General features: G+C 44.8%; 1 protein-coding gene across 3 annotated transcripts in view; it reads right to left on the minus strand.

Annotated features, from left to right (window-relative positions):
- The window catches only part of MECR (mitochondrial trans-2-enoyl-CoA reductase), a 32,710-nt gene extending 22,631 nt beyond the window's left edge, over nucleotides 1-10,079 (minus strand). Inside the window, exon 1 of one of the 3 annotated variants that reach the window (XM_048825570.2) lies at nucleotides 9,886-10,079. In XM_048825570.2, the coding sequence (XP_048681527.1) occupies nucleotides 9,886-10,043 (158 nt within the window). In that variant the 5' untranslated portion in view covers nucleotides 10,044-10,079. The remainder of the gene's footprint in view (nucleotides 1-9,885) is intronic. The other 2 variants (XM_048825569.2, XM_048825568.2) reach the window with 2 other exon arrangements.
- Between the last annotated feature and the right edge of the window lie 2,960 nt (nucleotides 10,080-13,039).

Consider the following 13,039-nt stretch of genomic DNA (forward strand, 5'->3'; position numbering starts at 1 on the left):
GTCAGAACTGCGCAAAGCCTGCTGAGTTCAACTAAGGTCAACAGGAAGAGAGTTACATAGGCAGAGTTAAGGGAGATATAGGGATGCCTAGGGCTGGAACTGCAGGTAGTTATGTGGGTCAGGAATGAAGAGAACTGACATGGGGAAACCATGCAGATCATTCAGTCCCCAAGGCTAATATCCGCACAGTGTCACAAGGATTAAGTTAATTCACAGATTAAAACATTTACTGAAGGGATACAATTCTGCAACACACAACAGCCGCCGCAGGTAGAGGGGACAGCTTTGAATTTCCTGGCTCTTGTGGGTTCAGTCAGACCCTTAAAACTTTGCAAAAAGAAAAGGAGTACTTGTGGCACCTTAGAGACTAACCAATTTATTTGAGCATGAGCTTTCGTGAGCTACAGCTCACTTCATAGCTCACGAAAGCTCATGCTCAAATAAATTGGTTAGTCTCTAAAGTGCCACAAGTACTCCTTTTCTTTTTGCAAAGACAGACTAACATGGCTGTTACTCTGAAACCTTAAAACTTTGTCTACAGAGGGGAAATGGTGGCAAATTTCTGTAGACAAGGTGGCTTTAGTCTTAATATTAACAGATTCTTTGTATGTTTCACTTCTATACAAAGAAAGCCCAGGCAGCTGCTGGTGCGAACGCAGACCAGAATTATTGGAATTACGTTTGACATGATGCCGTTTCAACAGAATTGTTAAGGCTCTTCCGTTGAAGCTATAGTGACTCCATTCAAAGCTGTAAGATCCCAGTGATTTAAATCAACAGATCATGGACACACACAATGGCTCATTTACAGCCATTAGTGTCAATGGGAATGTATGCATGCACAATAAGTACATATATCAAAGTCGGTCTGGATAAAGGTAGCAGGAGTCCTGCATAGCATCTGTGCTCCACTCAGAGTGGTTTTATTGCTTGGCTCTGCTGGGAATTACAGATCTGTTTGGAGTTAATTGGTACACTGCATCTATCACCCTTGTGGGAGGCTGTGGATGGCTGTTATATGCACCATACAGTTTTCACATAGTTTATTTTACCTGCCTTGCTAAATGTCAAATGTTTCAGTTTGTATCTTTTTCCCCTCATTGCCGCTTCAGTTCTACTCCTTTCCCTCATTTGACGGAGATAATGAAACAAGAGTCTTTTAAAAAGGGACTTCTGTTCCAGCTTTCCTTGAGCAAAACTCCCACTGAAGCCAATGGAAGTCCTGAGACTGCAAAGAATTCAGGATCAGATCTGATGCTTACACAGGGACATGTACTTTAGATGGGGCACTGGAGGAGGCGTTCATGGCAAAGAGCAGCAGTTTACTTTTATGTGGCTATTTTGTAACTGTTTATGCTAAAGGTAACATTTTCTCAACAGGAAAAATAAAGTTTTTGAAAATACATTTGCTGCATATGCACCCTTGCTGCTTTTTAAAGTGGAATATTTTGACTATTGAATTTCTTTGAAGTTTCCTTGGGCTCTGACCCACATTATAGATGAAAGGTCTGCATAAAAGTCAAAGGCCATTATATTGCTATGTAAGAGAAAATATGACAACTACAAAAGTAGGTGGGACATGATACACATCCTTCCAGTTTGTTAGATAAGCTGGAAACATCCACCATAGCAGCTTCCTTCTGAGGATTTCAAAGCACCATTAAATATTAAGCTTCACATCATCCCTGGAAGATAGACAACTATATCCCATTTTCAAGTGGGAAAGCTCTTAGAGGTTAAGTGTTTTGCCAGAGTTTACATAACAAGGCTATGGGAGATAACGGAAAAGATCATAATTGATTCAATCATATGATTTAACCTCAAATCACATTTCCTTTTAAATCAGTGGCTGGCATCTCAAAACAAACCTACGCCACAGCTAGAATCATGCCATCTAACCAGATTCTGACACGTTTATAACTAACAAGGCCTGACACACCTGTATGCTAAACCAGGTTAGCATGTCCACAGTTAAGCCGCACACGTTTATTTGCATCACTGGGTTTGGGGAAAGCTGGGAAATCAGAATCTAGAAATCAGCTGCCAGTGCCAGAAGTAGAGGATTGTGGGTGTTGCCCCTCCCACAATACAGTGCAGCCATTTTGGGATGTAGACGTACTAGCTAAACTTATTACACACTAGTCCTAGATATACAGGGAATCCCATTAGAAGCCAGTAGAGAAGTAATCCTATGTGAGCCCTTAATCTAAAATTCAGTCTGGAACAAGATTTTACAATTAATTTATAACTCCCTTGAAAAAATGGGTTTATAATGGAAATGCTGTCAGACGATAATTACAACAGTACTAAGAGAGCACTGCTATAATCACCCAGCTCTGGCATTATTATGACATCTAGCTGAATAATGGTCACTAGGCTTAACTAATCAGGAAATGGTGTAAGAAATCCATTGCTTAATCTAGGAGATGTGGGTCCCATGTTTTACTGATAACATTGCACTTGCTTTGGTTTCAGGAGGAAGTTGCATATGGTAGCGGCACTGCCACTTGCAGAAAGCAGGACAGGATTCTGAGAAACGGAGAGCCAGATCATCATTAGGCAAGATTTACTCTTATGCAAGAAAGAGGGAAAGAGCTTTAGGACATTTGTTAGATAGCTATCGTACATCTTCTTCTTTCCTCTCTTTGTCTAAGGGTACGTTTACCCAGCGGGTGTGAAACATGTTCTAGCTCAAATCCCTTACCAGCCACACAGAAAACCCTTGAATACGTACCTATATGAACCCAGAACACACACCTGCTGGGTCATCTAGGGATATAGGTACAAGCGCACAAAGCTAGGATGTTTTCTCCAACACCACTCAGAAGGAACAAATTACGAGCCCACTCCTTACTCTGGCCAGGCTCAAGTAAAGAGCACAAGAGTGGACCCAGAATTCTCAAGGATCACAGCTTCAAGGCATTTAGGGCATGCTAGACACCTGCAACTGCCATTGACTTCAGTGAGAGCTGAAGCCGCTCAGCAAAGCCCCGATCAAGAAGAATGCGAAGCACTTCCATACATTTAAGTAGAAGGGGGAAAAGAAAAAGAAAAAGAGAGTCAATCCCCGAACTCTAAGATACCAGAGAAAAGTGCCCTTTCTTTGTAAAATGTGACTAAGTGATAAGGACTTGCTTTCAATCTAAAGATTTCTTCCCTTCTGAAGGCCACATTTTAGTAGATTTTACCATACATCCAAGTTTAACCCTCTCTCCTCAAAACATAATCTCTAGTTTGCAGTTTTCGAAGCAAAAGCCTGTATTACAAATAAGCAACAAGTTCTCACTTAAAAGATTATTTATTTCTCTATGGACAAAGGAGTTTTGGTTTGAAAATACAGCAGCTGGTTTGACGACATCTTTTTAATACTAGCTGAAAGTTATCATGGCTTAAAGTTTCTTATAAATGAAAGTTTGATTATCTTCCTTTTACTCCTTGGGGAAGAGAGTTCAGAATCATCACACCTACTGGTGTTATATCAGACGAAGCAGACTTAGTGTCACATCTACTTAACACAAACTGTTCCTGTCTAGGTACTTGAAAGATTTTAGTAGTCAGCTCGTCTTGGATGGAACCCTCCCAAAAAACAAAAAACTTTTTAGCTAAATAATGTGATTTACGGTCTGTCAGTGGGAGATTCAGCCTCCCATGGCATCACCGGTCTTACACTCAGGGGCCAGAACTGCCCAGATACTCGACTTGAACAAAGAGAGGATGTGATCTGCAATGTTTTGATAGACCTGGTCGCTGTTGTCATGTTTAAAGCGTTCAACATTCCCCCTTCAACAAAAAGAATATAAAGTGTTTTAAGGAAGCCTGTTAGGGGGCTTATTCCTTCACCCACTTACTTCCCTGGTCCTTCTCGCATGAACAGAGAGCAACAATACCCGAAGTCCAAAGGTGCAAACAATTTGATGTTTATTGGGGTGAACTTCCAGCAAGCATGATTCCAGTTTCCTTCCTTAGTGTCCCCCTTCCCAGCTCTGACACCACAGAGCCTTACCTGTGTCCCTGTTCCCATTCCCCTCCTTAGCAAAACATATTTCCAATTTCCCCACCCCCATTCCCTGTTCCCATTTCCCCCCCCCGCCTTTAATTCCTGATTGACTGCAGACTATATAGTAAAACTTGAGTTCTGCTTAGCTATACTTTAACCAATCATTTTCCTGAAATTTAACTAACCAATCCTAACATATTGTAACCTGATTATTTAACCAATTATATCATAGAATCATAGAATATCAGGGTTGGAAGGGACCTCAGGAAGTCATCTAGTCCAACCCCCTGCTCAAAGTAGGACCAATCCCCAATTTTTGCCCCAGTTCCCTAAATGGCCCCCTCAAGGATTGAACTCACAACCCTGGGTTTAGCAGGCCAATGCTCAAACCACTGAGCTATCCCTCCCCGCAAGAGAGAGACAGACTGATCATCCTGTCGCACCACCTTAATTAGTTTACATCCAGCAAAATTAATTATACAGCAGACAGAAACAATCACAGAACCAGAGATTATACTGGCAAACAATAGGGAAATGGGGACTACAATAATAGAACAACACAGAAATGAGGATTTCACATCCCAGCTATTGATAAGTGAGTTCTTGCCAGACAGGATGCTATCAAACTAAGTTTCCTTTTACATCTTCTAGGCACTTCCCTTTCTCTGGAGGCAATGGGCATTATCAGGACAGGATTGTATTCCTAACAGCCCAATAGCACCTTACTTCAATGTGACTAGTTTGGAATGCGAGGATGTGACTACTAAACTGGGAGGAGTGGTAGATACGCTGGAGGGCAGGGATAGGATACAGAGGGACCTAGACAAATTGGAGGATTGGGCCAAAAGAAATCTGATGAGGTTCAATAAGGATAAGTGCAAGGTCCTGCACTTAGGACGGAAGAACCCAATGCACAGCTACAGACTAGGGACCGAATGGTTAGGCAGCAGTTCTGCGGAAAAGGACCTAGGGGTGACAGTGGACGAGAAGCTGGATATGAGTCAGCAGTGTGCCCTTGTTGCCAAGAAGGCCAATGGCATTTTGGGATGTATAAGTAGGGCCATAGCGAGCAGATCGAGGGACGTGATCATCCCCCTCTATTCGACATTGGTGAGGCCTCATCTGGAGTACTGTGTCCAGTTTTGGGCCCCACACTACAAGAAGGATGTGGAGAAATTGGAGAGAGTCCAGCGAAGGGCAACAAAAATGATTAGGGGTCTGGAACACATGACTTATGAGGAGAGGCTGAGGGAACTGGGATTGTTTAGTCTGCAGAAGAGAAGAATGAGGGGGGATTTGATAGCTGCTTTCAACTACCTGAGAGGTAGTTCCAGAGATGATGGTTCTAGACTATTCTCAGTGGTGGAAGAGGACAGGACAAGGAGTAATGGTCTCAAGTTGCAGTGGGGGAGGTTTAGGTTGGATATTAGGAAAAACTTTTTCACTAGGAGGGTGGTGAAACACTGGAATGCGTTGCCTAGGGAGGTGGTGGAATCTCCTTCCTTAGAAGTTTTTAAGGTCAGGCTTGACAACGCCCTGGCTGGGATGATTTAATGGGGGATGGGTCCTGCTTTTGAGCAGGGGGTTGGACTAGATGACCTCCTGAGGTCCCTTCCAACCCTGATATTCTATGATTCTATGACCGTTCGCTTCCCAGCTTATGGCTGCCTCTGCTGCTTAGCCTAAGCACAGGGCCGCAGACGGTCACAGTAAGAGAAGGCCCTTACGCTGGCAGACAGTGATTTTTGGTTCTTTCTTTCTTTTATACCTCTATAACTAGCTAAGTGATAAGAATACACCTAAATTAGAGTAGAGGCCTTTACAGGCAGGCCTGAATATCTAAATCCTAACACTCCACCCCTTTTTTTTTCTTTTGGGCTCCTCCTGCCCAGGTATCCCTGGAAAAGCACAGGGCATATGGCGACACATTTCCGGATAGGGCCAGGCACCAAGGTGGAAGGTGTCGATATTCCATTTGTCCCACTGCCCCTTGTGTAGTATAGTGCCCTGCACCTTCTCTCGTACGGGCATACCACACCTATTCCAATTAATGTTCCAGACTTCCCATTACAGTGGGCCTGAGAAGGTTGGGTCCAGGTTGTCTAGTACACTGCAGGGTGGGGAGGGCTTACTACATTACTTATAAAAAGAAAAGGGGTACTTGTGGCACCTTAAAGACTAACAATTTTATTTGAGCATAAGCTTTCTTGAGCTACAGCTCAGTTCATCGAATGCATACCAATGAAGTGAGCTGTAGCTCACGAAAGCTTATGCTCAAATAAACTTGTTAGTCTCTAAGGTGCCACAAGTACTCTTTTTCTTTTTGCGAATACAGACTAACACAGCTGCTACTCTGAAACCTACATTACTTATAGGTTATCTCCATATGCAACGTAACACAAATACAGTTAACAATACAAAATCCACAGCAACACCGAGTCCTGACCACTGCAGTAAGGTCCAACATCTGAGCCACCACCAAAACACTGCCTCTTCTCCTTCGACAGGGTCAAGATCTTGTGCGTCCAGTTGCTGGCAGTTGCAACAAGCCGCCCCTTTGCGTGTTTTTGCGTGCTTTTATCCATATCATTGAATATCCATTGAATGTTCACAGAGAAATGAGATATTGTTCAAACCAGCATAACCACTTGGTATGGAATCAGGCAGTATGGCCTGGTTTGATTATTCACAGCAATAAGATTCACAGATCCATTTGTGCACCAAAGTCCAGATAGCAGCGTGTAGATGGGTGTAGTTTGGTTATGGGCTGGTGTAATTGTGCCCCCAGTAATATGTACATTCCCAGCAAAACACCTTGTACACAATACACCCAATTGTCCACCCCTTGCATAGGCCATTGATCCTGCTCCTCCATAGTCATAGGAGAGGGGCGCATCCAAACATCGTCATGTTTAAAGTGTTCAACATTCCCCTTTCAACAAAAAGAATATAAAACGTTTTAAGGAAGCCTATTAAAATCTTGATGCTCAAGAGCCTAATTCCAACATTTAAAGCCTCAGTAGGGTTAAAAAGTATAAGCCTGGTCTACACTACACTACAAAGTTTTGACAGCAAAGGTATGTCAGCTAGGAATGCGGAAAGAAAAGATCCTCTCTACCCCCAAACCAACAAAGTGATGCTGGCAAAAGCCCTAGTGTACATACAGTTATCCTAGCAAAGGAGCCCTTTTGCCGTCATAGCTTATGTTGTTTGCGGAGGTGATTTAACTATGCTGGCAAGAGAACTCCTTGAGTCAGCGTAAGCTGCATCTCTATTAGCGGGCATTGCCAGCATAGCTACGCCAGCCAAAGCATTTGTAGAGTAGACAAGCCCTTACATCAACTGCGCCCCTGCATTCATTCCATGTGTTCACAGCATCAGTCATTTTGGAGGTGGGGGATGATGTCCAAGCACCTCCTTCTCCCTTCTCCTTTTCCATTGCTGTTGGGAGTCTGGGACCTTCAACAGAGGCTACTGGAGAGGACATTGCTGGGAACCAGGGGGCAGTGTGTGGGGTGGGGGAGAGTCATAAAGATCAGATAAAAACCTTGAAAAGATATGTTTTTTAAACTGCTTCCCTCTCCCATTTGAAGTGGAGACAGGACCACTCATTAAGATGTATGTGTCAGCCAAAAACTGAATCAAACATGCATACCATCCACCGTGATAGATTGAGTCGTATGTTCACATTAGGTGAGAAGGAACAGTAAGATTAAAATACAGGATATAACTGCTCTCTACTGGATGGAATATGTTGGACCTGCTTCAGGGTCTCAGTTCCCCCCACTGGCTATTGGCACCATTCATTGGCTAACTTGTCCATCTGTAATCATATGACAACTGGTTTGTATGTGTACAGCCATGGACTGTTATGAAGTACAACTGGGACACAGAGTCTGCGCTCTCTTTCACTGGGGCAAGTGCTCAGTTTGTGGACTGGAGATAATACATAGCTAGACGTAGTAATGCTGATTCCTTCGCACTCCCCACATTTTGAATTCCCCACAGAAATATAGAGAAAAAACAAAGTTGTAATTTAAAAAGCTGTACAGTTGCCAGTATGCACACGCTGTTCAAAATCACCAATAATAAAATCAAACTAAAACCAGCACAAATACCAACATCTTCAAATGGAGTTATAACTCTTGCTAGAGACCAAAATATTACATTAAAAAGTGGTGCCAAGTATCAGATGGGTAGCCATGTTGGTCTGTATCCACAAAAACAATAAGGAGTCCAGTGGCACCCTAAAGACTAACAGATTTATTTGGGCATAAGCTTTCGTGGGTAAAAAGCCCCACTTCTTCAGATCAGATTTATTTGGGCATAAGCTTTCGGGGGTAAAATGCCCCACTTCTTCAGATCCATCTGAAGAAGTGGGGACTTTTACCCACGAAAGCTTATGCCCAAATAAATCTGTTAGTCTTTAAGGTGCCACGGGACTCCTTGTTGTTTTTATTAAAAAGTGGGACTCTCAGAGGGCGGAATAAACTCCCACTGAAAATCAATTATATGATTTGGCAGTTGGCTTATACTACAAGTACGTTTTTAGTTTATATTTCCAGCTGACTCAGTAATATATTACTAGCCTCACTCAGCTAAAGATATGACAAGAATTAATACCCAATCCATAACTTCAGCTACACATCATCCAACTCCACCAAATGCTTAACTGTGGGAAATAAGGATTCCCCAGCCAAGTGTGAAAGGTCTAGGAGTTTTTAAAATGAATCAGATGAGCCACCAGTGCCTTGTGAGACTTACACAAATATTGACAATGCAATGATTGCGTCTCTAAAAAAATGTCACCCTGTTTTGCAATCACCCTGAAAAAATTACATCCGCCTAAAAACATTGCATTAACACACACCACCTAAAATCATGGCAATGGAAAGCAAGTAAAGATTTCTCTCTTTTTTTCTCCAGTTTGTTTACTTCAGGCATTTGGCAGCACTTTGTGTATGGTCTGTTTCATTCATATAGCCCAGTGGTTTTTAACTGTGTTCTGCAGACCCCTGGGAGTCCACACACTATGTTTAAAGAAAAGGAGTACTTGTGGCACCTTAGAGATTAACCAATTTATTTGAGCATAAGCTTTCGTGAGCTACAGCTCACTTCATCGGATGCATACTGTGAAAAGTGTAGAAGATCTTTTTATACACACAAAGCATGAAAAAATACCTCCTCCCACCCCACTCTCCTGCTGCTAATAGCTTATCTAAAGTGATCACTCTCCTTACAATGTGTATGATAATCAAGTTGGGCCATTTCCAGCACAAATCCAGGTTTTCTCTCCCCCACAATACACACTGTAAGGAGAGCAGTCACTTTAGATAAGCTATTACCAGCAGGAGAGTGGGTTTGTGTGGAGGGGGGAGTGGGGGGGGGTGAAGAAAACCTGGATTTGTGCTGGAAATGGCCCAACTTGATTATCATACACATTGTAAGGAGAGTGGTCACTTTAGATAAGCTATTACCCCCCCACACACACACTCTACAGGGGAAACACAGGAGACCAGCCCATATGGCCAAACCAGCCGTTCTGCTAAATATCCCCCCAGCCCAGGATCTCCCTCTACCCACCCGCCTGCCTCCCCACACATCTCCTCCAGCCCTGTTCTACCCCTGCCCCCCAGCCTGGGACTCCCCCTACCTGCCCCCCAACTACCTCCTCCAGCCCTGCCCCCCAGCCTGAGAGTCCCCCTCTACACCTGCCCCCCTGCACATCTCCTCCGACCCTGCTATACCCCTGCCCCCCAGCATAGGACCCCCCCAACTGCCCCCCACCTCCAGACCCGCCCCCCAGCCCAGGATCCCTCTCTGCTCCCTGCCCGCCCGCCTCCCTCCAGCCCTGCCCAGGAGCCCCCAGCCCCGCGAGCCCCCCTTACTGTAGAACCCGAGCCGGCTCCCCGTGCTGCGCATAGACCAGCGCCTGGGAGCGGGCCGGGGCCGGGGCCGCCGCCCCCACAGCTGCCCGGGGCCGCAGGAAGGTGCCCAGGAGGGGCCGGGCCCCGCGGACCAACCCCAGCCCCTCCGCCAGCCGCATCCTGCAGCCGGTGCGACGCCAGCGCTGCCAGGCGGCCACTGCAATGCGCGTCACTGCGGGGAGCCCCGCCCACTGCCCGGGAGACCCCGCCCCTCGCTCCAGATAGCCCCGCCCCTCGCTCCAGCTAGCCCCGCCCCTGCCTGGGAGACCCCCCCGCCCCTCACTCCAGCTAGCCCCGCCCCCTGCCCGGGAGACCCCCGCCCCTTCCCCCTCGCCTGGGTTAGCCCACCCCATTGAAAGTCACTGCGCGATTCGGATCTTGATGCTGCCAGGGCCCCCTCCCTTCTCAAGGGGGCCTGAAATGGGGCCTTCCCCCCAACCCTGCTGAGGGGGGATGTTGCCTCTAGGGTGCCGGGCCCAGGCTGGGAATTGTGGGGCACCTAAGGGTGTGGATGGGCAGAAAGCAGAGATTCCCTGGGGCTAGAACCTAAGAGAGCGGCCCCCAACCCCAGTGGGGTGCAAGGCTGTGCCCTCCCAGGCACTGTAAGTTAAGCACACACTGTTTGGTGCAAAAAATCTCTGAGCCTGCCTGACAGCTCCACCCTAAGCTCCTGAAATGGGATTGCTCTGGGCTGCTTTCCTGGTTTTTCTCCCCTGTAGGAACTGAAATGCTGTACTGCACCATCATCCCCTGTTCCTACTTTCCTATGAGGGGATCATTGCTGTAGTTACCTACTATTGAGTGTAGTGCTGGCAATTGCATGTGGCACAGCCAATATTACCAACCCCAAATGTTCAAAAATGAGGAGTCCGGACCTAAAGAAAAATTCATTATTTTAAAATAAATAAATATTGGGTTCTCTTTACTGGCCCTTCTGGTTTTTCAGCCTTTTGGGAGATTGTCATGCAATAACATGATTCCAGCAGCCGGGGCTGTAAGAAATACATTAAAATCATGGGACTGTTTACATTAAGAATATTTGCAAAGGTTTTGCTACACCACTGGAAATTCCCATTCTCCTCCACAATATAAATATGCTGAACTCGTGCAATTTACTTTGGTAAATTACCTTGCCACATCAGCATAAACTCCACTAATTCAAATTATCTAGTTACATTGGCATAGCTATGCTAGTGCAAATTTCCTAGCGTAGACAGGCCTGCAGTTTCCTTGATTTCAGGGGGATACCTCATGATGCTAAGCACTAGTAAGTTTTGGTGGGATTGGGTTCTGAAGAGTTACTTTATGGCCTCAGTTTTGCACATGCTGACCACTCACAGGTCCCACTAAAGTCAGTGGAAGTTGTTTGTGTTCAGCACATTTGAAATCAGGCCAATCCTGCCATCCTCATTCATGCACATTAGTTGAAATCAATGGGAGTTTTGCCTGAGCGAGGACTGCAGGATTAGCCTTGGATTTGCAGTGCAGATGAGCTATTGTTGCTGTTGGAATCTTTAATTGATTAATTTCCTGGCTTATTTAATAAATGAAACATCAATGCACTTCTTTGCATTAATATAAGTACATCAACACAAGCCATTTTCATGTTCCTAAATCTATTTCATGTAGCAGCAAAACTTTCTTAGGACCAGATCCTGAGAGGCAATGAGCATCAATAACTTCCAGAGCTGAGGGTGCTCAGTACCGCACTGAATTTGGCTCTTAACAAGGAAAAACTAGGTTTGCTGCGAACAAGTGTGGCTTGTATGTAGGAAATGCTGCATACTGTTAATCAGATGCTTATTTAAAACAATAGATGCTTGACACAAGTGCAATAAAAAGTGCTAATAGTAATTTAATTCAGTGTTTTACATAAATCTCTCCAGGGAAAGTTCTCATTTATTCTTTATAATTAAAAGCAATTATATAGGAGGAAAAAAACCAAAACAAAACAAAACAAAAAAAAAACAACCCACAGGGACACTAGAATGTCTTATTTACAGATCAGCTTGTCACAACAGAACAAATAGCATTTTTAAAAATAATGTCTTATTTCATGTATAGATTTGGCTTCCAGACTAAACTGTAGAAACAAGTCAATAAATCATCAGCCTTCTCCCTCCTCCTTCTCTCAGATCAGGCCGCAAGTAAATGAGGCAAACTGCAGGCAAAATAATTTGGTGTAGACTGTAAGACCTGGGGAGCTCAGCAGGGAATACAAGGTGACCACTTTTGCTGTTGCAGCACCTCTGGGACAGTGTAAACATTTCCTGCCTGGCAGAACACTGGAGAGGAAATGAAAAAGGAGCTGAGGAAATGAAGGAGGATTTCTTGGCACTATCCAATTAAAAAATGAAAAAGCCAGGAAAGATCTGAAACTTGGCTGGGCTGGAACATGGCTGCTCCGGTCTTTGAAGAGGTATGATCCCCGGGTTAAACATTGGCTGGGAAGGTAGCAGATCAATTACCTCGACAAGCCAAGTTTCCCAATGGTCAATTTCCCTTTGAGACTTTTCTGATTGCTCTCAATTCTGTTCCTCCAAGCTCTGGGTTTTCAGGCAACAATGTCAGCTCATTTGTACCAGCCAGCAACCTCCTTATGTCCTTTCCAAGGCCAAATGCTTTCTTGGCTTTGTTCCTCTCCCCAGTTGTCCCCCGCACACTTCCCCTGAAAACAGGACCCCGCCCCTGCATCTTGTTACCCCTTAGTCCTGGTCCGTTTCTGTGCATCCAACAACATCCTTGCTTAATGCTGAATTCAGAGCCCACCTTCTAGAGACTCCAGTGTGTAGTTGCTATTTGCCTGTTATTCATTTGTGTGCACTCCAATCCCAGAGCCCACCAGGTTACACAAACTGATTTGGAGCTGCTCAGGATGCATAGTGGGTTAAAATCCACATCAACTGAATGGGAAGCATCCCAAAAACTATTGGGAGAGCAGATCATTGGACCCAAAAGTCAGTCAGTTTTTCCTTGGCAAACTTCTCTTTAGTGGAAGTTTTGTCTGAGTATAAACTAATTAAAAACTGAGTAAGACCTCCAGTTTTGGGCCTAGTGGGATTGCAATGAACCAGTCAATTACCCGCAATACTGGCCAAAGCTTGAAGTACCAGCA

The sequence above is a fragment of the Caretta caretta genome, chromosome 19 (genome assembly GCF_965140235.1).
Source record: "Caretta caretta isolate rCarCar2 chromosome 19, rCarCar1.hap1, whole genome shotgun sequence".
NCBI classification, from domain to species: domain Eukaryota; kingdom Metazoa; phylum Chordata; order Testudines; family Cheloniidae; genus Caretta; species Caretta caretta.